The sequence below is a fragment of the Salvelinus fontinalis genome, chromosome 14 (assembly GCF_029448725.1).
Source record: "Salvelinus fontinalis isolate EN_2023a chromosome 14, ASM2944872v1, whole genome shotgun sequence".
Lineage (NCBI taxonomy): Eukaryota > Metazoa > Chordata > Actinopteri > Salmoniformes > Salmonidae > Salvelinus > Salvelinus fontinalis.
The window spans coordinates 10,565,028-10,592,128 of record NC_074678.1 but is presented as its reverse complement, the minus strand read 5'-3'; the positions used below and the strand labels follow the sequence as shown (position 1 = coordinate 10,592,128).

At 43.1% G+C, this 27,101-nt stretch overlaps 1 protein-coding gene and 1 non-coding gene across 3 annotated transcripts; both read right to left on the bottom strand.

Moving 5' to 3' along the window:
* Positions 1–370: 370 nt before the first annotated feature.
* Positions 371–442, bottom strand: trnap-ugg (transfer RNA proline (anticodon UGG)). The gene has a single exon. It is a non-coding gene; the product is annotated as a tRNA-Pro (tRNA).
* Positions 443–2,999: 2,557 nt separating this feature from the next.
* Positions 3,000–25,562, bottom strand: hdlbpa (high density lipoprotein binding protein a). 2 transcript variants are annotated; one of them, XM_055943939.1, is made up of 28 exons: positions 25,455–25,562; positions 23,966–24,037; positions 19,981–20,095; positions 19,547–19,698; positions 19,033–19,248; positions 18,483–18,689; positions 17,878–18,093; positions 15,155–15,358; positions 14,599–14,706; positions 14,402–14,506; positions 14,024–14,102; positions 13,721–13,860; positions 13,525–13,629; positions 12,929–13,042; positions 12,553–12,639; positions 12,284–12,415; positions 11,889–12,107; positions 10,179–10,400; positions 9,690–9,908; positions 7,926–8,097; positions 7,430–7,590; positions 7,170–7,274; positions 6,899–7,033; positions 6,532–6,675; positions 6,113–6,292; positions 5,563–5,679; positions 4,886–5,047; positions 3,000–4,606 (listed from the first exon to the last, which is right to left on the bottom strand). In XM_055943939.1, exons 3-28 carry the CDS (start codon positions 20,054–20,056, stop codon positions 4,511–4,513), a joined length of 3,873 nt encoding a protein of 1,290 aa, XP_055799914.1. In that variant the 5' UTR covers positions 20,057–20,095; positions 23,966–24,037; positions 25,455–25,562; the 3' UTR covers positions 3,000–4,510. The 2 variants fall into 2 exon arrangements, with proteins under 2 accessions (XP_055799914.1, XP_055799916.1); XM_055943941.1 differs by having other exon boundaries at positions 4,895–5,047.
* Between the last annotated feature and the right edge of the window lie 1,539 nt (positions 25,563–27,101).

Below are 27,101 nucleotides of genomic sequence, written 5' to 3'. Positions count from 1 at the left end.
ATCTTGGCCATGTTCTGTTATAATCTCCGCCCGGCACAGCCAGAAGAGGACTGGCCACTCCTCATAGCCTGGTTCCTCTCTATGTTTCTTCCTAGGTTCCTGCCTTTCTAGAGAGTTTTTCCTAGCCACAGTGCTTCCACATCTGCATTGCTTGCTGTTTGGGGTTTTAGACTGGGTTTCTGTACAGCACTTTGTGACATCGGCTGATGTAAAATGGGCTTTAGAAGTACTTTTGATTGATTATGAAAAATGCTCTCCTAACCTGCTACAAATAAGTCACTTCCGGTCGCAGCTGTATCAAAATGGCGTGTTTTTAGGGAGTCCCTTAGCATAATAGCTAGCTAAATATTATGATCTCTTCAAAAATGTTGGGCTCGTCCGGGATTTGAACCCGGGACCTCTCGCACCCAAAGCGAGAATCATACCCCTAGACCAACGAGCCAACACAATCTTAGCAGGATAAAAAGGTTAAGAACACATTACTACCAGAGATACTTATAACTAATCGAAGATAGATAACAGCCTGTAGTTTTTAATGGAAGCAAATTACTCCTAGTGGGCAGAGAGGAGCCTATTGGCACATTTCCGTTAGGGAACGCCTACTCTGTGAAGTGGGCGTGTGCAATGACTCAATTCGCCCTCTTTCTAAACAACGCAAGTTCACTCAGTTCGTAACAGATTTTAGTTTTGGAAACAGAAAACTGTATTGATATCAAAATGTTTCATCGATGAGAAAATGTGCCAAAAAGTCGGCCAAAATCAATCTCGCTCCATCTTCTCCCACTGCCGGCCACTGGGCTTCCTCTCACTACCATATTTGGTAGTGAGTGGAAACAACAACCGGATGCTTCACATTTATACATTCAGTGAAATATCTGTGTCATTGTTCGTGTCTTGATACATTATATAATTAATTACATAACATTTGGCTTTGTTCTACTAACTTTGAAGTGATTGGATTGCGCTTTTTGATCGACCAACGAGCCAATGTGATCCTGACCAAATATAGCGGATAAGAACACTGCTGGCTACTGTCTATGTTCGGTACATTATATAATTACATTTGGCTTTGTTCTCTGCTAGCTTTGAAGTGACCGAGTTGTGCTTTTTGATTATATTTATAACTACTTACTAGTAGCCTCTGTCACAGTTTTTCATCGCGTATATTTGTTTCAACGTGAAATGGGAGCCGAAGCTATCTTGATAACTAACTATCAAGATAAGATGAATGCGTTGTGATTCACGGCTCTCTGGTGGCTAAATGCAGTTCAATTCGCTAGCAAGTTGTCTTCGGCTAGCTAGCTACATGCATTACAGTATAAGAACAGGTTGTTTTTACTCTTTAGTTAGCTAGTGACTAACAGTTTGTGATTGGTTAGCTGGCTGTTAGATTGTTAGCAGTTTGTTAGTGGACTAAACTGCACTCCTAAAAAATGTATTCGCCATCGAGTGGAGTTTAGTCCACTGAGTTAGCCGTTTGCTTGCTAGCGCTAACTTGGCTGGCTCGTTATCAACTCGTCTTCTGAAATATTCACTCGGGGGTTACACTACAATTAATATAACATTATTATGATGATATACCATGTGTTACACATTAGCCTACCATTTCATGTCTGTGACTCCAGGCAGACAGTTTTACTTCTGTCAGCTTCCGGTGCAGGTAGTGTAAGTACGCTGGACGTTCACAAATCAAATTGTATTGGTCACATGCGCCGAATACAGCAATCCAATCACTTCAATGTTGGTAACAGGAAATAGGAAAGAAACAGGAAACGGCCTTCCCCAAACTGTTTCCACAAAGTTAGAAGCACAGAATCATCAACAATGTAATTGTACACCATTATTCCTCCTCCAACAAACTTTACAGTTAGCACTATGCATTTGGGCAGGTAGCGTTTTCCTGGCATCCGCCATACAAGATTCTTCTGTCGGACTGCCAGACGGTGAAGTGTGATTCATCACTCCATAGAACGTGTTCCCACTGCTCCAGAGTCCAATGGCGGCAAGCTTTACACCACTTCAGCCAAGGCTTGGTATTGCACATGGTGATCTTAAGCTTGTGCGTGGCTGCTCGGCCATGGAAACCCATTTCATGAAGCTCCCGGCAAACATTTCTTGTGCCGATATAGCTTCGAGGCAGTTTGGAACGCGGTAGTGTGTTGCAGACGATTTTTCAGCACTCGACGGTCCTGTTCTGAGCTTGTGTGGCCTACCAATTCTCAGCTGAGCCGCTCCTAGAAGTTTCCACTTCACAATAACAGCACTTACAGTTGACCAGGGCAGCTCTAGCAGGACAGATATTTGATGAACTGACTTGTCGGAAAGGTGGCATCTCATGACCGTGCCACATTGAACGTCAGTACAGCCCCTTCTACTGCCAATGTTTGTCTATGGAGAATGCATGTTCAAGTTTATACACCTGTCAGCAATGGGTGTAGCTGAAAGACAAGTCCACTAATTTCAAGGGGTGTTCACATACTTTTGGCCATGTAGTCTGTTTTCCACCAAGTTATTTTAAGATGAATACAAATCGCTCTGGCTAAGAGCGTCTGCTAAATGACAAAAATGTATTGTAAATGTACAGTACTTATACTCACACCCATAGCCTACTTAGCGATGCCTTTGTTTTCCTTACAGAACATAAGCCATCGATGAAGCACCTCCATCCCTTTCGGTCTTGTGCTCACTGCTCCAGGTGTTGCCATGTCAGATCCTCTGCCTTAATCTCCTGCTCTGTCTCCATGTGGTTCTCCTGCTCTGTGCTCTCCATGTGGGTTACCCCTGCTCTGATATACTTTCAATGCAGCTCAAAACATGTACAAATACCAGTAGTAGTCATCCTCATCTTGCAACCCCTACTACAGCAGCCCGGTGCTTGTTCTGAATGTCCTATTGAAGAAGACTCCTCTGAGTTATATGAGGGGGGGGCGGGGGTCAGGTTCTCATGCAGCCTCAACTCTAGTAAAAGTAGCTAGCTACATGTTCCAACTCAAAAAAAATACAATTTTCAATTTTTATTGACTTTTTGGACAATTTCATTTCCAGTGTCATCCATAATTCTTTCACTTCTTCTTGTATGGTTTTTGCATAATCTTTCATATAAGGCTAGAATGATATAGACCAGGATTAGACAATGATGTCATATCTTTCAGGAAATGTATCTGCACCACTGGGAGAATAATTAACCCACCCACTGCCGGGAACTGAATGAGACGATTGAACATTTATTCACTGCATCGTACTGTACGCCTCCTGATCTCCTCAGGACTGTGACATCAACTCTGGGGTCTGGTTTATATCACTCTAGAGCTAAGGCTGATAAGAGGGGCCATTGCTATGGTTACAGAACAATCTGCATAGCAACTGGAAGACAAAAAGGGACTGGACACTGACCCCGGTAGGTAGCAAGATGAGTAACACACATCACTAGACAGAAGACAGTTCATTGGCACAGAATGGTCTGCTCTTTTTGCTTCCAAAAGCCATGAGGAGAGAGTTAAAACTTCATTTTCATGTCACAAAAAAACAAAACAGAAAGACAGTATGGAACAAGTATGGTACTTTAACAGTTAGTGTGTGTGGGGTATTTAAACTTCTGGAGCTCTAGTGTTGCAGGGGGATGATACAGTACAATCTCCAAAAGCATCTGGCAGGTTGAGAGAGTGTGTGTGAAATAGTATATCTGTAGTGAATTACCCCTCCAAAAAAACAAAGTTGAACAAATGAATAAGGCTGAATGATACAACACATCACTACCTGGCCATACAAGCACAGTAACAAGCAGACAGAATGAACAGAACCACTCAGATGGAGCAATAAGACTGAGAACTGAATGAGATGACGTACACAGTTCCATGAGGAGCGGAGGAGAGTAGTTGAAACGGACAGCTGGCCACCATGATGGTCAAGCTTCTTCACTTCAAATCAAAAGCCGAAAATGGACAGACATGTGCTAACATGTCGCCAGAGGTAAGTCAACTCCACCCCCCCCAACCCCAACCCCACACACCCTGCGAAGGCAACTAAGGGGCAGCTCAGTAAACCTAAGAATCGTTGCTCGGTTCCCTTAACAGCTTTGGATTTGGTAACACATTTCAAATCATTATGAAATGTCAAGTCTCTGAAAACACTGAACGTCTACCTGAATATAGACATAACCCAACAACCCAGCAATGTTTCTTATAATAAGTATAATTTTTTGTTGTCGCAGAAAGACGCATTACTGAATGCAAGAAGTTACAAAGCTGAAGTTACAGGTCCAAATACAGTTTGGTTGAAAGCATTTCAGACTACACCATAAAATCTACAAAAAGGCAAACCAAGTTATGTAGACAGAAGAGAGAAGCATGAAACATTTCCAGGACTGCAGAGACTTCTGTGGGGGGTGGGGGGGGGGGGGGGGTCAGCGGTCAGTCCAGGTCCATAAGGTTGGGGCAGGCGATGGAGGGGAAGATTGTGTCGTCAGGTGGAGGCGAGGGCCGTCGTCTCCTTCGTAGCAGCACAGCTCTGCTCAGAAGCGTTTGGGTCCCCAGGGAGAAGCCTTGTTGGCGGCCGCCACAGGAGCACCGAAGCTGGGGAAGTCCTCTGAGCTGCTCATGTCTGGGGCCTGGAGACAGAGGGGGGAAAACAAGTACATGTCAGTGATCATTGAACTACAAATGACTGCATTCAAAAAACAGACAAAAAATGAAAATCTCTAAAAAATTAAATAAAGGACAATACACACAAAAGTAGCCTGGGTGGTCCCAGATCTGTGCTAAATACAATGACCACAGGAAAAAGTATGGCAAAACAGTACAAACAGATTATGAGACCAGGCTAGCACAAAATGGTAATGGTTCAGATTTATCAAAGGAGAAAAAAAAAAAATCTAAGATCCAATCACCTCTCTCACCTTCTCACTGCCGGTCTGCCACGGTGCCTCCCTCACCACGAAGCCTTTGGAGGAGCCTCGCTCTCGTCCTCCCTCATCCATCGAGGACGCACCGCGGTCACCAGTGGGCTTCATGTACGTCATCTTAGATTCATTCTCATTCACGTCAGCCATCTGAAAACAGGAAAACAGTTTGATTTTTAATAAGCTATATGAAAATGGGGAGGGGGGGGGGGGGGTTGAAGGTACTCATCATTCAAGGGAACCAGAAAGTGTGTACAACAGTCAAATGAGGAGCCAAAGATTACAGAGGAAAAAATTAACTAGTTAAAGGCTTTTCTCAATGATACAGATCAATCAATAAACTGACCAATAAAGACTAAACTTAACATTGACCAGACACAGAAAGAAAAAATAACAGTAAAATACAAAGCGTCACAGAGGACATGGAGAGCCATGGTGGACACCAAGGGCCAAGAGGTTTAAGTCAAGTAAATGGAGGATGCCCAAAAGGGCTTTGAAAGCCCAGGGTGAAGTTTCCCCTAAGTACATATCGAGGATCAGCTTCCCTTCCTGAAATCCTAACCTTAACCATTACTGGGGGGAAAATGCAAAAACTAATCTAACTGACCCCAAGCTCAGCATTTAGGGGCAAATTCACCCTGCACCACTTTGAAAGGAGTACTTACGTATTCCTCTTCCAGGTTGAGGAGGTGGTCGATGGCTTCGTCCACCAGCTCAGGGCGTCCAGTAACAAACACCTGATTGGGGTCAGCAGCGCCGGGCTGGGGGAATCTCAGATCAACCTAAAAACAGAAACACGATCAGTTCATCTGGACATTTAAAAAAGGTCCTATGATGTTGCTCCAGAAACAAAAAGAACATTTAGTAAATACATTATTTAAAAAGTGGATAAATTAATGTCTTTTGTCCATTTCAAATGAAGCCAAAGAGGCCATTATATACTAAAACGCAGCCAACAGTATGTAGACGGAATACGTTGGATGGATTCCCAGAATTCAAAGGGACAAGGCAAGACTATCCTGTAAGATGTTTTGTTCTCACAACTTTATCCAAGACCAGAAAAAAAGAAAAAAATGAAGCCTTGTCCGAGACACAGATAAGCTTGCCCTGGACTAAAATCCTATTTCAATAGAGACATTTCATTGAGCATGCTTGTTAAGTCCAAGACCTTGCTTTATGTATCAGGGAAACTGGCCCACTAATAAAGCCTCTCACCTTGAACTCATCCATGATCTTGCGGATGCCCTTGCCACGGGCACCGATGATGCGGGCGTGGACACGGGCATCCAGGGTGATATCCTCAGAGACCATCTCCTCCAGCTCGTCCACGATGGCCTGGATGGCATCCTTGGCAGCTGTAGCCTTGTGCTCATACCCTGTGATGGTGATCTGGTCCTGGTGGGGGGGGGGGGTGTAAGTCAGGTCTATAGAACTTACATGAGGGAAACATCAAGTTGAAGGCTCTCTCAATGAGTATTTCCTCAATTCCTTGCATAACTCCTCACCCCCCCCCCGGGCACATTGGAGAAGATCCAAGAACACACTCCTCTAACTTTCACCAACGCTTTATGCAAAGGACAAGGGCTTGCGGACAGACGGCAGAAGAATTGACAACAGAAGGTGTAACCCTGTACCTGGTTGTCGTCGTTCTTGTCTGGGAATTGGATGTTGACGTCGTGCTCTGTGCGGATGTTGGTTATTATGGCCCCCTTACGGCCAATGATCTTGGGGTGATACTTAGGGTCCACAGTGATGGTCAACTTGAAGCTCCTGAGGGACTGCAATGAATAACAAAGTACAAAAACAACATCCCCAGTCAGAACCATGTTCTTCGCCTGGTCTTACAGCCGTTTGGGCTGAATGCCAGATGGCATAACAATGACTAGGCAACAAACAGATCTGAGATCAGACTATGTAACTTGTGATTGACTTGCAGTCGACACTTTTTAAATACTGTGGTTCTGAGATGTAAAAGCGCAGTAGAGAGAGAGTAACAAGTACCCGATCCTCCTGCTCAGCAGTCAGCTCTTTAACACGCTCCAGGAGACCCTCCTTAGCGCGGTCCAGGTGATTGGCCAGGCCAGTAATGGAGATTATATCGGACTGCAGCTCAGGAGCAGGCACTTGAATATTAACCTGGCGGTGGAGGCAATAGTAAAACATTACAACGTTGAATAAAAAAACATCCCGACACAAGAGACTCTGTATCCTGAATTGAGTCCCATTTCAGCTTCTCCCCTGACCGTGACAATGAAACTACTCTTTTACGTACCTCAAACTCATCCATCATCTTCCGGATTCCACTTCCCTTCTGCCCAATGATGTAACGGTGAAGCTCAAAGGGCACTTCCACTTCAGTGGTGACGGGGACCAAAGCCTGAGGAAAAAGGAGGTAGTGAAACATAAGTTGAACTATATATGGAAAAAAACAAATGACAAAAAAAAAAACGTCTCTATACGAGTCACAAATAACCTCCTTAAAGAGTTCAGACAGACAGTCAGATTATTTCAATGTTCAAGAAGAGGACTGACCTTGAGTGCCTCCACAGCAGCCTCACATCGCTCCTTGCGGCCAGAAAGCACGATGATGTCACACTTCTTAGGTGCAGCGGGATCCACAGGTGCTGCAGGCTCTTCAACCATCTCCCCGTTAGCCTCTCCGTTCTCCTGCACTGCAGCCTCGGCCGGGGGAGCTGGGGAAGAACAGAGGGAAAAAAACAAAAAGGTTGATTAGAGAGAATGAACCAGGCAGTTGAACAGCAGAAATCTGAAAGACTTGCGTCAAACAACCTTAAAAAAAGAGACATCTCTTAACAATCTAGGATCATTACATTTAGGTCATTTAGCAGGTGCTCTTATCCAGAATGTCTAACACTCAGTGCATTCAAGTAAACAATAAAAGGTAGATAAAACCACATCAGTCATTGCCTGTAAAGTCTGAGTGCTGATCTTAAACTAGTCAAAACTGATCCCATATCAGCACTTCTCTGACTCTGAATACTGCCTGAGAACGACAGGGTGCTTTTACCCGCTGGGCCTCCTTTCCCCGGACCTTCTTTCCCCGGACCGTCCACTCGCTCAGGGAATTTGATCTGCACGTTGTGGTCCCTGGTGATACCCTGGATACGGGAACCCTTGGGCCCCATGATGGAACGATGGAACTTCTGAGGAATCACACACTCCATGGTTACCTGGGCATCCTGGAGACAGAGGAGAGGACCGTTAGCCAATCAGAGAGGACAGGCTAGTTATGATATGGGCATCAGGGTACTGGGGTGAACGAGACTAGAAGATTATTGCATCCTTACGTCCCAGGAGACGAGTATGAGGCACTCCCACCTGAGACTTCCCCCTCACCAGTGGGGTCACCAGTGGGGTCAGTGTTCTATGTTAATGTCAGCTCTAGTGTGACCGTGTTCCCATCAGGAGTGACAAAGACCTTTGGCGAACAATCAACAACCTCTGCATCAAGACAGTTGCTTTGAGGTGTTAACCCATGTTCAGATAATTTTTATATATAAATTATATACACACACACAACAAAAAATATAAAAACACATGTTTTCCTTACGCACAAAAAGCTTCTCAAATTTTGTTAAGAAATAAGTGCACATCCCTGTTAGTAAGCATTTCTCCTTTGCCAAGATAATCCAGGCACCTGACAGGTGTGGCATATCAAGCAGCTGATTAAACAGCATGATCATTACACAGGTGCACCTTGTGCTGTGGACAATAAAAGGCCACTAAAATGTGCAGTTTTATCACAACGCCAGATGTCAAATTGAGGGCGTGAGCTATTGCCATGCTGACTGTAGGAATGTCCACCAGAGCTGTTATCAGAGAATTTAATGTTTATTTCTCTACCATAAACCGCCTCCGTCGTTTCAGAGAATTTGGCAATACGTCCAACCGGCCTCACAACCGCAGACGACGTTTATGGCGTCGTGTGGGCGAGTGGTTTGTGAACAGTGTCCCAACGTTGTGAATAGTGTCCCGTGGTGGCAGTGGGGTTATGGTTTAGGCAGGCATAAGCTACAGACAACCAACACAATGCACAGAGATACGGTGACGAGATCCTGAGGTCCATTGTCGAGCCATTCATCCGCTGCCATCACCTCATGTTTCAGCATGATAAATGCACAGCCCCCCCCAAGGATCTGTACACAATTCCTGGGAGCTGTATTTGTCCCAGTTCTTCCATGGCCTGCATACTCACCAGACATGCCCCCCCCCCCCCCCCCCCCCGCCCCCCACTGAGCATGTTTGGGATGCTCTGGATCGACAGCGTGTTCCAGTTGCCACCAATATCCAGCAACTTCACACAACCATTGAAGAGGAGTGGAACAACATTCCACAGCCTGATGAAGGAGATGTGTTACGCTACATGGAGGTAAATGGTGGTCCCACCAGAAACTGACTGGTTCTGATCCACACCCCTACTTTATGTTTAAGGTACAGTATATCTGTGACCAACAGATGTATATCTGTATTCTCAGTCATGTGACTGAGAACTTACGTCCTAATGAATTTATTTCCATTTCCTTTATATGAACTGTAACTCTTTGAACAAAAATCTAAATCCAACAATTTCAGTGTAAATGGCAGCTGAAAAGTACCAGTGGTCAGGCTTTGACCCCAATTAAGAGCAGGTCCATTGAGCCCATGGCCTAGTGAGACACTGGAGCTGGGCTGTGGAAGAGGAATCAAAAGACAGCCTTTTGGGTAAAACACTGGGCTAAGTCTCCAGTGGAAAATTGGTCATAAATAAGTTAGTAAAACCCTGTGAACTCACCAGGTCCTCGATGATCTCCAGCATGCGTTTCTTGGCTGCCTCCACACAGTCTTTGGCTCCCTTCAGAGTGACCTTGTCGCTGTTGGCACCGCTCCTGGGGAAGCTCACCATCACACCGCCGTACTCATCAGCGATGTCCCTCAGCACCTGCCCACGGCGAGCCACAAAGTACCGGTGGTGTTTGGGGTCCACATTCATTACATCCTCCACCACGTTGTCCTGAGGGATGACAAAGCATGGGGTTTAATATTCAAAATGTGTCAAACACACAGGGTATAATCTAAAGGTTGGAGTCAGTATCAAAATGACAACAGTTTCCTTACTCTCTAAAAATGACTGAAATACACAGGAGAGTTTGATTCTGTTGTAAACAAGTATGAAACATCAATATAAAACAATGGCGTCAGGAGAATCTTTTGGAGTCAGTTTCTCCTGTTTTTCCCTAATCAAAACAACAAAATATATTGATTAAAAAATACATGTTTTTACCAAGCTCTTGATGAGTTCCTCCAGTTCCTTCTGGGCCTCTCGGACAGCCTCCTCTGTCCCCACCACGGTGATCAGCTCCTGGTCCTCGTCGTCAGGTGTCGGGAAGATAATCCTGGCTCCAGTACTGTCACGTACTTTACGGATGTTACCGCCTCCTTTACCGATCAGGAACTTATGGTACTCTGGCTTGGCCTTCAGCTCAGCTGTGTGACTCTTGGTTTGCTAGGGAAAGAGAAAGGGGGAGAGATATTTTAGAATGTTTTTATTGGAATGTGCTGCAACAGAATGGTGGAGCTGATTGGTTCAGTTTACTTCCTTTAAAAGAGTGTACATGGACTACTGACAACCCGGTTTGGGATTAGGGTGACCACGTCCCAGAATGTACCGGAACAGTCCCGCATTTTGGCCCTTGACCCCCCCTACCAAACAGTCATGTGCTGTATTTTACCAACAAATTACAAATCATTTACTTTTTTTTTAGATATAAAATATATATTTTTTTTTAAATAGTACTCAGAGGTGTCGGTTTCGATTATAGGTGCAACTGTCCCAGAGTTCCTGTTGGAGGACTGATAATCATCATAACACACAAAGAGGAGACTAGCAGTAGGGTAAGTGAGGTAGTATATAGTGGTTTATGGTCATCCAACCACTAACACAGTTAGGAAGGGGTTGTTCAGGAAGGGTCCAGTACCGAGTTGTGTTGAGGTGATGCAGAGTTCTGACCCGTTGTCTCTGGACCTCTGTGTCCAACTAAAGAACAGACTATTCGGGGTTTGAGACCCCCCCCCCCACCAGGTACAGCCTGTGATTGACAGTCAATCACAGGCAGGGGAGTGTTCTAGAAGGGCCCTTGGCAACCGCCTAACAATGCCAGAGGTCAGAAACCAGGGGATGGTAGCCTCTGCTGGGCTGGAGAGTTTCTCTAAAGTTTGTGGCTGTGTCTCCCAGGGCCACAGAGGGTTTTTAACAAGTCCAATTGTCCCGTATTTTATTCAGACATGCCAACCGGTGTCGTATGCTGTCACGTTGCGCTTATGGCCAGATATATCATAAGGACGCGGTGCTGGTGATGTTTAACACTTTTCCAATCGTGGTTGAGATCTGATATTCTAAGCAGCGCAAGATGACACAAAGGCCAAAGTCATATCGTCAACCAATCACATTTGTCAAAACCTTTCTTGGGCTAAATTCCAGCTAAACTTGGAGAGGACCGCTAACTACTTACAAAAAGTGTGCTTCTAACGAAGAACTGCAATAGTAAGTAGGCCTAAGTAGCTGTAGCCTATTAGACAAAGAGAAGGTCACTTCCCCACACTTGGTAGGCTCTCAATACACATTAGTTGCTTATTCAACATACTTGCTACTCAAACCCGTTAAAAAATAATAATAATATTCTAACAGTTTTACATTCCTTCAGACCAACCAGAATTGTTACCGTGGCTAAATATTCCCACATTTTTATAAAACAGCAAGTCTCATTTCTGCATCCCCAAATTTTGCACTTCAAAATCATCCCATATTTGGCCATTTTTAAATTTTATCACCCTAGTTGGGATGAATTCTATTTCAATTGCTTTTTAGTGAAGGAAAATTGGGAATTTTAGTTTACATCCTGAAATTGAACCCAACCCTCATGACAACCATAGACAAACCAACCTGTTCCTCAACCCACTGATAAGTAAAGCCTAAATAAGAGCAGGATCAAACCTTATCCTGGGCCAGAGAGAGCAGCTGTTTCTTCGCCTTCTCCACCTCCTCAGCAGGACCCCTGATGGTGACCGTGTCGATGCCGGAGCCCTCGGTGGGGAAGTGGATATGGACGCCGCCACACTCTTCCATGATGGAGCGGACAAAACGGCCCTTCGAGCCAATCAGGGAGTTGTGCAGCTTCGAGGGAATGGACACCTCCATCTCTGTAATGTTTGCCTGGGAGGGACACAAGTGGCATATGTAGTTTCATTGGGCACAGAATGGAAACATGGTTTCATATAGAGAGAGACAAATTAGGAACGTACGAACATTCTATCCTTATCTGCATTGACATAGAAGAACACAGGCCATCTTAAGAAAGGCAATCTCCCTGAGAAAAGCCAGTAAGTTACCAGTTCTTTCTGGATAGCCAGGATGCGGATTCTTGCGGCCTCACAGTTTTCCTTCTTGCCGGTGATGACGATCATCTCAGAGTTGCTGTTCTCGGCAGGCAGGTCAATCCTGGTGTTAGTTTCCTCACGAATCTGGAAATGAAGGAATTACTTTTTGTCAGGAAATACCATTTTTTCCCCCCTTTTCATATTTTAAAAAGCCTGAAATTGTGAAAGAACTGTGTCCCGAACCAAGTTTAAATTCCATATCCTATTAAATGAGAATATACCTTCTTGATGTTAGCGCCACCTTTCCCAATAATGTTCTTGTGGAATTGTTTGAAGATGGGAACTGAGAGAAAGAAGCCATTTTCCACCTGAAAAAGACAAAAATCAATCATAGATAAAACAGTTCATGTGTAAACATTTTTCAAAATCTGCAAAGCAAGATTTGACATGTTCAATATACTTAAGGAAAGAGCCATCAATCATACCAACTGAGATGATGACGTGCTTTACCGGCACAATGTCTTGAAAGCAAAATGTTCTTAACACCTTACACTAACCTCATGCAATGTAAAAAATAAAAATAAAAATATAAAGTTCCACCTAGTTGTCCTACAGAGAGTCAATCATTTAGACGTTTTGTATGATGTTCTTACATACCATGTCAGCAACCATCTTAGCCATGAACTTGGAGCATTTCTCCACCTCATTTCTTGGACCGCGCAGCTGAACGATGTCACTCTTCGCTGCCGGGTCTGGGAAGTTGATGATGACCTGCAAAATTGACACGTCACTACTTTATGTACAGCTTGGAAAACTTTAAATATTTTCCTTTTCTCATAAAAAATTATACATTTTTTTAAAGTGGTGTAAGTGCCCATCCTAACCAAAATGAACATAGTTGTTTTACTGTAACTATACAGGAAATTGTTATAGCTGTATACACTTAAGCATTTTATAGCATTTACCAGAGCCATACTTGTACAGCTATTCTAAATATATGGATCTGGCACACGATCGTCATGTTTCTAAGGCTGCGTTTAAAATCAGGCAGCCCAAATCTGAGCTTTCCCCCCCCCTCCAACTAAAATGATCTTTTGAGCCATAAAAAAAAAAAAATGCTCTTTTGTTAATAATTGGGTCAAATAGCAGAATGGTGCTGCCTGTGTAAATACAGCCTTGCTGACTGAAGTCTTACTGAGCCACGGTCTCTGGCGTCATCAGGTGTTCCCACGGCAACAGGGTTTGCGACTCACCTCAGGGAACTTGTCACGAACGTCCTTAATCTTCTCCCCTTTTTGGCCAATGATGGCTCTGTGAAAACGCTGTTCGATGATCAGGTCCTTTGTACGCTCGTTCTCCTGCAAGAGAGAGACGAAAAGGTTGAGGGACAACTCCCACGGGGACGTTATGGTGACGTGTGTGAACGAGAGAATGTATTGTGATCCTCACCATGCGCGACGCTAGCTCAAGCAGCTCCTTACTGGCTTCCTGAACCCCCTGGGGATCCCCCTCGATGCGGATCAGGTGGCTCTTCTCGTTGTCAGGGGGGATACGCACAGACACCTTGTGCAGATCTTTGATGCGGTTTACTGAACAGGGCAGGAGAAGAAACAGGGTTTTTTTTAAACCACCATTTAGTAATACGCTAAATATCTTCAAAATACATTTGTGTCATTTTGTATTTAACATCTTACTCGGCCCCCCACTTCTGAAACCCAACCTCCGGTTTGCTTAAAGAAAAACATAACTTACTGTTGGCACCGCCCTTCCCAATCAGGTGTCTGTGGAATCTGGGGTCCACACTGATCTCCCTAAAATCCATGCGGCTCACCTAGAAGGGGAAAGGAAATAAACATGGCATCAAATGAATGATTGTAACTACCAAGTCCTAAAACCAAGGAAACCAGTGTGGTTTACACAGTCGGTCCTTGGGACAATTAAACAAACTAGGCCTAGACTCAGATTAAGCCTAGACTCAGATTAAGCCTACTCTAACTACAAAGCATGCTCAAGGGACACTCTCCATTGAATGCGCTTTAGCCCAGTAATCAAATAGGCTTAATCTGGGTTTTGGTAAACTAGTTTCTGCTTGGAGTGGAGCCTGGTCCACAGTATTCGGATGGTCTTTACCAGGTCAGTGACGATGGCTTCCATCTGACTCTGCACCATCTGCATGTCTTTGGTGGGACCTTCCAAGGTGATCTTATCTTCACCTTCAGTGAACTCAATGTGCACCTGCAATACACACAGAGAGAGAGAAACACCAAGTCAGGCCTTGAGCTGCATCCCCCTCTGGAACAAAACACACGCCACACACACACACACACCTTGGGCATTTGCTGGGTAATCTTGGCCAGGTTCTGCCCCTTCTTGCCAATGATGAAGCGGTGAAGCCAGGAAGGAGCTTCGACTGAGGATACAGTATAGCTGTTGGCCTGGGAAACACAAACAGGGTCACATTTAGAAACCGAGAACCCACTGAGGTCATGGGACATCCTCTTGAACCAGAGGCCCTGAATGAATGAATGAATGAATGAATGAATGAATATATATATATATATATATATATATATATATATATATAGTCATTTAGCAAGCAGCCTTATAGAGAGATACTTACAAATCAGTACATTCAACGAAGGAAGGTAAAAAAAAATATAAAAAAAATAAACATTTATTCGCATTGCAAGTAAAACATTCAAAAAAAATAACGCATCTACCTTGGACTAAACGTCAGCGAATACCAGACCCAGCCAGGCCAGTGTGAAAGGTGCTGCGTAAATGTCTTACGTAATGTATATCTACCTTGGCCCAAACTTCAGTGAGACCTGTATAGTACGTACTGTGTAGTAGTGTTTCTGTTGGAATGTGTAACATATCTACCTTGGCGTAGACTTCAGTGAGAGCCTGACCCAGCCGGTCTGGCTCCCCGCGCAGGATGACGGTCTCCGAGTTGCTGTCTGAGGGTGGGATTTCGACCGAGACGCCAGTTTTCTCCAGGATCTCCTGCAAGGTGTTTCCCTTGGGGCCGATCACGTACTTGTGCTGAGATTTCTTCACCTCTACCGCGATGGTGGTGGCATTTTTCTGCCGGGAGAAAAGGGTAAACAGAGCACTGGAAATGAGTGTAAAAATAAAATTGGTTAACTTGGTGGATTTAACTGTTGCATATTTTTTTTTAAATGTTATAATTGTATTGGTCCCAATTCGAATAAAATGTTAAGACTGAAAAGAAAGAGACACAGTCTAAGACTGCAGTCGGGCCACTGAGGCTAGTAGGAACCTCTGTAAGGCCCCTCTCAGATTATTGAGACAACTGAAGTCACGCCCTGGTACCCGGAGGCTACATGACAACATTCCAAACAATGTTAAAACGCAGACACTCAATCATTCCTATTTAGCACAGTTTAGCTAGCAGGACATACAGTTGAAGTCGGAAGTTTACATACACCTTAACCAAATATATTTAAACTCAGTTTTTCACAATTCCTGACATTTAATCCCTGTAAAAATTCCCCGTCTTAGGCCAGTTAGGATCACCACTTTATTTTAATAATGTTAAATGTCAGAATAATAGTAGAGAGAATGATTTATTTCAGCTTTTATTTCTTTCATCACATTCCCAGTGGGTCAGAAGTTTACATACACTCAATTAGTAGTTGGTAGCATTGCCTTTAAATTGTTTAACTTGGGTCAAATGTGTCAGGTAGCCTTCCACAAGCTTCCCATAATAAGTTGTGTGAATTTTGGCACATTTCTCCTGACAGAGCAGGTGTAACTGAGTCGGTTTTGTAGGCCTCCTTGCTCGCACACGCTTTTTCAGTGCTTGGGGGGGGGGGTCATTGTCCATTTGGATGACCCATTTGCGACCAAGCTGTAACGGCAGTCCTCCTCCTCTTCATCTGAAGAGGAGGAGTATTGAGGGAACCAAGGCGCAGCGTAGTGAAAAGACATATTTTATTAACGAAACACGAACTTGATTAAACTAACAAAAACAACAAACGGTGTAGACAGACCTAGACGACGTACTTACATAAAACAAGAAAAACGCACGAATAGGAACATAGGCTACACAAACCGAACAAACCGTAAACAGTCCCGCATGGTGTACAGACACGGAAGACAATCACCCACACCGAACACTGTGACAACGCCTACCTAAATATGACTCTTAATTAGAGGAACGCCAAACACCTGCCTCTAATTAAGAGCCATACCAGGCAACCCAATAAACCAACACAGAAACAGAAAACATAGAATGCCCACCCAAACTCACATCCTGACCAACTAACACATTAAACAAACTAACAGAAAATAGGTCAGGAACGTGACACAAGCTTTAACTTCCTGACTGATTTCTTGAGATGTTGCTTCAATATATCCACATAATTTTCTTTCCTGATGATGCCATCGATTTTGTGAAGTGCACCAGTCCCTCCTGCAGCAAAGCACCCCTACAACATGATGCTGCCACCCCCGTTTCACGGTTGGGATGGTGTTCTTCGGCTTGCAAGCCTCCCCCTTTTTCCTCCAAACAAAACGATGGTCATTATGGCCAAACGGTTCTATTTTTCAGTTATTTTTTCTCCAAAAAGTAGGAAACCGTAGTCTGGCTTTCTTATAACGGTTTTGGAGCAGTGGCTTCATCCTTGCTGAACGGTCTTTCAGGTTATGTCGATATAGGACTCGTTTTACTGTGATTATAGATACTTTTGTACCTGTTTCCTCCATCATCTTCACAGGGTCCTTTGCTGTTGTTCTGGGATTGATTTGCACTTCGCACCAAAGTACGTTCATCTCCAGGAGACAGAACACGTCTCCAGCGAACGCGTTTCCTGAGCGGTATAACAGCTGCGTGGTCCCATGGTGTTTATACTTGCGTACTATTGTTCGTACAGATGAGCGTAGCACCTTCAGGCGTTTGGAAATTGCTCCCAAGGATGAACCAGACACCTCCAATAGGCTAATTGACATAATTGAGTCAGAATATTCTAAAGCCATGAAATCATTTTCTAAGCTGTTTAAAAAGGCACAGTCAAATTAGTGTATGTAAACTTCTGACCCACTGGAATTGAAATAATCTGTCTGTAAACAATTGTTGGAAAAATTACTTGTGTCATGCACAAAGTCCTAACCGACTTGCCAAAACTATAGTTTGTTAACAAGAAATGTGTGGTGGTTGAAAAATGAGTTCTAATGACTCCAACCTAGGTGTACGTAAACTTCTGACTTCAACTGCACCTTCCCCCTCAATCATCTTCATCATAGCAACAGTAATATTTGACAAAGTTCTAAAGGACCATAAGTTCATATTAGGGTAGCCTAGTGGTTAGAGCGTTGGGCTAGTAACCGAAAGGTTGCAAGTTCAAATCCCTGAGCTGACAAGGTACAAATCTGTCGTTCTGCCCCCTGAACAAGGCAGTTAACCCACTGTTCCTAGGCCGTCATTGAAAAAAAAAATAAGAGTTTGTTCTTAACTGACTTGCCTAGTTAAATAAAAGGTTAAATGTAAGTCGCTCTGGATAAGAGCGTCTGCTAAATAACTTAAAAGTAAATGTAATTATTAAAATGCTGTTAAGAAGAGGACAGAACATAGACCTACACACCTTCCCCTCATAAATCTTCTTGATCATAGCCACAGCAAGGGCCACCTGCTCTTTCTCCCCAGTAATGACGATCTCCGTCTTATTGACGCTGGGTGGCGGGACGTTGATGCGGGCTCCCGTCTCCTGCATCATATCTGACACCAGCTTGTTGTAGGCACCAGTGATGAAGGGGTGGAAAACCTTGTCGATGTTCACCCTCTCCACCGCACGCTTGTCCTGGAAGGGGAGGACAGAGAGCGGACGGTCATCAGTTAGGTTGTCCAACACTCGGACTGATAGAACATGTCACAAACTGAACTAGCTCGCTTCCCGAACCGTGTTCATGGCAGTGTAATAACGGCAAGGCTAGCGTTAGTGCTGTAGGGGCATGTTCATTCATTAAGTAGGGTGGTTAACGTTAACTTAAAAATGGCAGAAATTATAAAAAAAATATAACTTTTTATCTAAAACAGATATGACAGAAGTAGAAAAAGGTTGTGCAGCAAAGGATTCCATAGTGAGTTGAGATGTCATTATGTGGTAGTTAACTTAGCGAGTGGAGAGAAGTTAGAGGATGACACTGGAGCGCGAGAGCTAGGTAACCGATACGGCATCAGGTTGGCTACCTGCTCGGCAGAGATGAGCAGAATCTCGTGCTTGGCCTTCTCCAGGCCCTCCTTGGTGCCAGAGATCTTGATATGGTTGCTGGGGTCATCTGGTCTTGGAATCTGGATCTTGGTGGCAGTCTTGAGCTCCAACTCCTGCAGTTTCTCCCCATTCTTGCCGATGACAAAGCGATGATGTTCTTTGGGGATGGCCACGGTAGCTGAAGCCTGGTGTTATAAAAAAAAAAAAAAAAAAAAAAAAAAAAAAAATCAACATGAAGGAAAATAGGTTTATAAACTAAGTTAATAAATAATCACAAAGTAGTCACCTTTTGATTAACTTTAATAACCGTGCATGAGTTCATATTGAAAATGGAATGACTCATTTGGTTTTAGACCTGAAGACCTGAGGTGGGGGGCCTCAAAACAACACACTGACAGTACAACATTTGGGAAATCACAAAGGATCGGTCTAAACGTAGCTCTGACATACGCTGTAAACCTACGTGGTTATAATGAATACAACAGCCAAATAAAGGGGCTAAATGTGAACCCATCTATCTACACTGACCTGAGTCTGCAGTCGGGACACGATCTCCTTGCGGGCCTTCATCACCGCGTCCAGTTTCCCAGACACCATGATGGACAGACCCTGGTCTTTAGCCATGGAGAGTTCCAGGTGGGCTCCAGTCTTATGCATGATGTCCACACAGACCTTCGCCTGATCTCCTTCACCGAACTGGTTGATGTCCTTGTACTTGCGCTCTTCCAGAGGGACGTGGAAAACCTAGCAGGGTCATAAGTTAGAGAGAGCAAACATCACATGTTTGAACAATAGGACTTTTTAAGTCTACACACCCAGGTTTGCCAAAGGCAGAAGGAAGAGATCTTCGCTACAACAAACATGGGTCGTGTACCAAATGGCACCCTATTCCCTACATAGTGCACTACTTTAGTCCACAGCTCTATGGGCTCTGGTCAATAGTAGTGCACTATATAGAATAGGGATACCATTTGCTACAACAAACAGTTTCTTACTCCTCCAATGCAACAAAGTGTTGCGTAAACGCTGCTGCTGTAGCTACCTGGGTGATGACAGAGGATTTGAGGGGCCGGATCTTGGAGGTCCAGGCGTTGACTGGTTCCTGGGTCCCCTCAGGTGAAGCAGCCTTCTCAGGCAGCGGGGGGAAGGCATCCTTGTAGGCTGGGGCCTCCTCATCTCCAGCAGAACTAGACCCTGTGTCAGAACCATTAAAAACAAGCCACCATATATAAAAACCTCACCGACTACGAGTGTCTGATAAATGACAGGTACATGATCGGTACCAATGGTAGTTAATACAACTCATGTCTTGTTACTTTAGGTTTTAGGTAGCATATTTGTTGAGATAGTCATTGATAACTGATGGTTCTTTTTTTTTTTTTTTAAAGGCCAGACTACTCTTAGTTGTTCTGATGGCTCAGTAAACATTAAGATTCAGCAACTCTACCCAGAGGAACAAATGAAACAGAAACTCACCGCCTGCTTGCTCTGCAACGAGCCCAGAGCGGTGCTCGTTGAAGCTTTCCTGCGTAAGTACAGCGACTGAGCTCATGGTCGAAATCCCACGTTTACACGGAGTACGAGTGTGTCACTAGTAAAAGGAAAAGAGGACATCATTATCAGGGTTAAAGAAACAAAATAGCCCGCATAGCTAAAAAGACATGACAGACTCAAAAAAGGACAAGATTATTAAAATCATTTTGATGTCTTTATAAAGGCCTCGTCTCATAGCTAGAAAATACAATAAACCACGAGGACAAATAAACCACTTTTATAAGTTAGGGTTAAATATATAGTAGTACAAAATACGTTTATCAGCTTGAATGGACTTTGATGTTTGGCCCCGTTGTCTTATCTACCGTTATCAAAAGCCATTCCTTTCCAGGTGGGATACTCTATGTTCTAGCTATTACCTATGTCACACGTCAACACTTTCTTTGAATATCTGACAAATAGCCTTAGTGAACAGATTAGGCAAATGAAGCATACCCAAGAGGACAAACTGATTCATTGCAGTAGCTACATGTGACGTTGACACTAGGCGTTGATTTCTGTTCAGTTCAGCATTTCACACTAAATGTTAAGGTTAGGATTTGGGGGGGGGGGGAATAAACCCAGAGGCCAGCTGATGGCGATATTAATCTGGTGTGGATGGTTTCATTTTACCGTCCAAAACGCATTGTACGCGGCAAGCAACACACTCGTATCCAATGGACCGGTTTGTACCTAAAAAAAACATTCTCCATTCAGGTTGCAAAAGTGTCGATTTCCACCTTAACTAGATTTAATGGCGAGAAGGAAAATAAATGTTTGAAAATGTGTACGTTCTTAACGAAACACCATTTCCGCCACCATGTTAGTAGCTAATGCTACTTCCTGATGTCGCACCCTACGTTCAGCAAGAGGTAAACAGACTGCTGCAACCTGATTGGCTGACCGCGATACACAACATTCGAAACAAGCATTCCTAGGCATTAGCCACTTTATCATGGTGGTGGAAAATGGTGTTTTACAGAAAGATTGCATGTTTTCCCCGTTTTTTTTAAAGTCTACGTGAGATACGAGTGTATTGCCGGCTGCATACAATCCATCTGGACAGTAAGATGGAAACGAATCAAAATTGACATCTTCCTGCCTTTGGGCTAGGGGAGGGGGAAGTGGATCCTAGATCTGTACCTAGGGTAAACTTCACCACTACCTACATATACAAATGACCTCGACTAACCTGTACCCCCACACATTGAATAGGTACCGGTAACGCCTGTATATAACCTCTTATTTTATTGTGTTACTTTAGTTTATTTTGTAAATATTTTCTTAACACTTCATGAACTGCACTGTTGGTTAAGTGCTTGTAAGTAAGCATTTGACAGTAAGGTCTACACTTGTATTCGGGCACTTGACAAATACATTGATTTTGAACAACTAAGTTTAGTTGTTGACCTAGGCCTTTTCTAAGCTGGGTGAATGAGCTTTCCAAGGTTAAGAGGATTTCCCCACTGACCCGTTCAGTTCATCCACCCACTGAAGCTTCCCCTAGGTACAGATCTAGGATCAGCTTCCCCCCACCCCCAGGCCTAACCAAGTAGATCAGACTAGACACTGAGCACATGCACTAGGTGTAGGGTGAAGTTGTCCCTAGACACTGATCTTGGGTCAGTGTACTTTTCACACTAATGGTTAAGGTTAGGATTTGGCAAGGGGGGGGGGGGGGGTAACCCCGGCGAACATTTACTAGGCTATTCCTCTACAAACTGCAAAATTGTTTTGCTTCAAATGAATGAGAAGCAGTGGAGGGAGGGGGGACTTTATACCATCAAAATAAATATAATCAAACCAATCACAGAACATCTACTTGAAAGGGAAGGTCCAATCTAGTAATTATATTTTGTACTGGAACACAGCACAGTCAGTGGAGATGGTGCCTGGGATCCTTGGCATGGCGTTAGTACAGCTGTTTTCACATCATTTCCAGAGCAGCACCCTTTAAGGGGCCTCTTCCTTCTAGGCTAGGCATCTTTAAGGCTGAGCAGGCCAAATCAGTGGTGCGTTAGTTAGCACAGTGAGCTACATACAGGCCAGCCCGGGAAAGCCATACTACTGGCGTCTCATTGGTTTAACACGGAGCAAGGAAACAGCCTTGCACACAAAATGGAAAACGTTGAAAAGATTTCACAAAGTAGACTACTGAAGTGCTTCAAGCTATAATTGTAGAATATGGCTATAATTGTAGAATAATAGTGAAGACAATGCTATGAAATAACAAAATGGAATCATTTACAACCCCCCCCCCCCCCCAAAAGAAAGTGTTAAATCAAAATATATTTTAGATTCTTCAAAGTAGCCACACTTTTGTCTTGATGGCAGCTTTGAACACTTGGCATTCTCTCAACCAGCTTCATGAGGAATGTTTTTCCAACAGTCTTGAAGTTCCCAACATATGCTGAGCACTTGTTGGCTGCTTTTCCTTCACTCTGCAGTCCAAGTCATCCCAAACCATTTCAATTGGGTTGAGGTCAGGTGACTGTGGAGGCCAGGTAATCTGATGCAGCACTCCATCACTCGCCTTGGTCAAATAACCCTTACACAGCCTGGAGGTGTGTTGTGTTATTGTCCTGTTGAGAAAAAAAAAATGATAGTCCCACTAAGCGCAAACCAGATGGGATGGTGTATCGCTGCAGAATGCTATGGTAGACATCCTGGTTAAGCATGCCTTGAATTCTAAATAAAATCACTGAGTGTCACCAGCAAAGCACCCACACTTCCTCCTCCATGCTTCACGGTAGGAACCACACATACGTAGATCATCCATTCACCGATTCTGCATCTCACAAAGACACAGCGGTTGGAACCAAAAAGCTCAAATTTGGACTCAGACCAAAAGGACAGATGTCCACCAGTCTAATGTCCATTGCTCATGTTACTTGGCCCAAGCAAGTATCTTCTTATTATTGGTGTCCTTTAGTAGTTTCTTTGCAGCAATTCAACCATGAAGGCCTGATTCACACAGTCTCCTCTGAACAGTTGATGTTGAGATGTGTCTGTTACTTGAACTCTGTGGGGCATTTATTTGGGCTGCAATTTCTGAGGCTGGTAACTAATTACCTTATCCTTTGCAGCAGAGGTAATTCTGGGTCTTCCTTTCCTGTGGCGGTACTCATGAGTCAGTTTCATCATACCGCTTGATGGTTTTTGCGACTGCACTTAAAATAAACTTTCAAAGTTCTTGAGATTTTCCAGATTGACCGACCTCCATGTCTTAAAGTAACGATGGTCTGTCGTTTCTCTTTGCTTATTTGAGCTGTTCTTGCCACAATATGGACTTGGTCTTTTAACAAATAGGGCTATCTTCTGTATACCACCCCTACCTTGTCACAACACAACTGATTGGCACAAATGCATTATTAAGGAAAGAAATTCCACAAAGTAACTTTACAAGGTACACCTGTTAATTGAAATGCATTCCAGGTGACTACCTCATGAAGCTGGTTGAGAGAATACCAAAAGTGTGCAAAGCTGTCATCATGGCAAAGGGTGGCTACTTAGAAGAATCTCAAATATATTTTGTTTTGTTTAACACTATTTTGGTCACTACATGATTCCATATTTTTGATATCATCCTACAATGTAGAAAATAGTAGAAAAGAAAAACCCTTGAATGAGTAGGTGTCCAAACTTTTGACTGGTTCTGTATACACTGATTCGAAATATTGCAATGAAATCCAGATAAATCTGACAAGCATCTGGTTTGTGATTGACCCAATAATATACTAAATATATAGCCTGCCACCCCCATCTAGTATTCAAAAAAGTAAAATGCCAGCCTTCGATCTTTAATTACTGAGCCAGTGGATGTGGCCAACAAGGCCATCTATTCCACTGCCTTCCATTTGAAAAGTGCAGGTTAGAAGGGACTGCAGCATGGCTATAATTAGGAGCTTAGAGTAGTGTCACTTCTTACCAGCTAAATGGTCAGTTACCAGATAATCCGTCCTGTAAAGCTGCCTGTTCGTGTCAGCCTGCCAGCTTTTGCCTGAAAAGCACAATCCAAAAAATACATATTGGTTTCACAACAGAGTCGGGTGATAAAATACTGGACATTCAATTAATAGATTAAGTGGTATATTCAAATGTGAGGATTTGTGTGGGGGTGGGGGGGATAAAACATTATCCCAAGCTTTGACAACTAATTAATGGCTGGAGGGATCCCCCTATAGAAGTAGCTAGCATACAAATCTGGGCCTACTTGCGTGAAGGTAAAAGGTAGTTTAGAAAAAAATAAGAAACAAAACATATTCTTGTTTGATATTAGACCAGTGGGAAGTATAATATTCTACTAGACTTGGCCAGCTTTGTCATATAGCCTAATGAGGTGTACGTTGATGCCTCTTCCAGTGAGACCACAGACTCAATTAATGTGGCCTTTAAATCTGATGCTAAATTAGCCTTATTCATTTACTGAACTTTCAAACTAGTTAATCAACTGTGATGGATCAACGTGGGGTTGCAGCTGAAAAGCTCAAAGAGATTGCTAGCTAACGTTAGCTAGAACACTGGCCTACTTCTGCCTAATTTACAAGCTAGCTAGCAAAATAGCTAGTTAGCTGGCGTTGGAAAAATATTTTTTTTTACCTAGCTAGAAATCAAACGATGTGACGTGAAAATTGACAGACTATCCCAAGGCCACGACAGCATCAGATGAATATAGGTAGCTAGCTAACTGACCAAGACAGAATGTTAAATAGATAGCCAATATTCCCTGGTTTCCCCCGGCTAGTACTACGTCGACATGCAAGAATGTCCGAGGAATTCTTGAAATGGACGATTACAATAAATAGCTAACGTTAGCTAACGTTCCTTGCGAAGGATTTTAAATTAAACATTAATCGTGCATTCCAGTAAAACAATGTAAACGCCCTATTGCGTTTTGTGGTTGCGAGACGCCACCTCTATTGAAAACTTTATGTAGACGCATTAGCTTGCTAGCTAGCTAATAAACTCGTATAAACTTTGACCGTGCGCGATAATGACACGTAGCTGCAGTGCTAGCGCTAGCTAGCTCTGGCGGCTAACAACCAGTTTAAATTGAAACTCCCCATGGAAACTCATTATAAAAATGTAATTAAACATGAAATCGAGAACGGTGGTTAGGTCTTACATTTTACACATGTGGTTGATCAAAACATAATAGCTACATATTCTCCCATTTTAATAGGGAACGTTAGCTCCATAATAATCTACAAAGTCCACGTAGGCATAAGGTAACCGAACAAGGGGAGAAATGACATGGAGTCGACTCAGGCCAGAGCACATTTTGACAGTGATAATATTTCACTGCATCCTCGATAACTATTAGCCCCCACTGGCTAAATGTCGACGGTATAATAAGCACACCATCTTTATTGTTCCCCGTACATGTTACATTGTGAAACAATTTCTTAGCTACTTACTTGTGTTTATGTTCTCGTCTGCCCTGGGTGGTGCAGAAGCTGTGATGAAACTCCACTGGCGAGAAGGTGGAACTGTAGGCCGAAGGATAGCTATATACTAGCACCACCCTCCAATCGTATTCTCTAACGTCACGCCAAGAGCCTCTGATTACAAATCACAGATTTTTCATACAGTGAAAAAAGTATATTTTCATGTAACACTTTCACTATGACTACATTTGATTATGATTTGATCGTGTGTATATCTGATATGTTTCGGTTTTATACCAAAAACAATGCTACAGCTTGAGAAATCAACACACATTAAACTCTGACGAAGGATGACGTTTCATAAACCCGAGTATCTCCAGTTCAGGTTTTGTCGGTATTTCTGATGCTGTAACTGTAGCCGAAAATTCGACGAGTGACTGTTACAAGTATTCTCAACTGACATTTCGTGTGTTTTGCAACATTGTAGCCAACACTGTCGTTTTAAACCAGTTGTTACATTGTTGTTGGGCTGTCGCAGATAGTTAACCCCAGTTCTCGGTCGATGATGTGGCTATAGGATCCATGATGAAGTCGATGACGCCTTTAGTATAATCAAATGTACACGTATGCATTTACTCTTTTCTTTACATATCTGTGCTTTACATGGATATCTATTTTTGAGAGTCCACTCATTCACATTTCCTTATCAATACGCCATACGCCATTATAAATGAAGGATGAATGAATAAATGAATGAATGACTAACAAACCTTTGGACAGATACTTTATGATAAATAAGTATTGACAATTATAGGCGCCTTAGCAATGGAGCAAACGGATCAGCTGCATCCCACTTTCAAAATAGGGGTGCAAACGTATGTTTTTGCAGAACCACTTTCTACCAGAAAATTATGATCCATTTGGTAGTTTTCCATTTTCAATGACAGGTAATGATTTGAGCTAGTCTGTATTAAAATAAGATATGTCAATTTTATATGCAGGGTTGGGTAGGTTACTTTCTAAATGTAATCTGTTACAGTTACCTGTTCAAGTAATCAGTTACATAATGTAATTACATTACGTTACTTTTAGATTACTTTCCCCTTAAGAGGCATTAGAAGAAGACATTGAATGACATCTATTGCAGGATAAATCAATGTTAATGTTTACATAGCTGGTCATATATGGATGTAACATGTTACTTTATGGGTTGGTTATATAGGCTTCTTCTAACCCATCTCTTTCTACTACATATAATAATACGATTAAATTACAGTTGAAGTCGGAAGTTTACATACACCTTAGCCAAATACATTTAAACTCAGTTTTTCACAATTCCTGACATTTTATCCCAGTAAAAATTCCCTGTCTTAAGTCAGTTAGGATCACCACTTTATTTTAAGAATGTGAAATGTCAGAATAATAGTAGAGATAATTATTTATTTCAGCTTTTATTTATTTCATCACATTCCCAGTGGGTCAGAAGTTTACATACACTCAATTAGTATTTGGTAACATTGACCCAAGTTAAAAAAATTGAAGGCAAACGTTTCAGGTAGCCTTCCACAAGCTTCCCACAATAAGTTGGGTGAATTTTGGCCCATTCCTCCTGACAGAGCTGGTGTAACTGAGTCAGGTTTGTTGGCCTCCTTGCTCGCACACGCTTTTTCAGTTCTG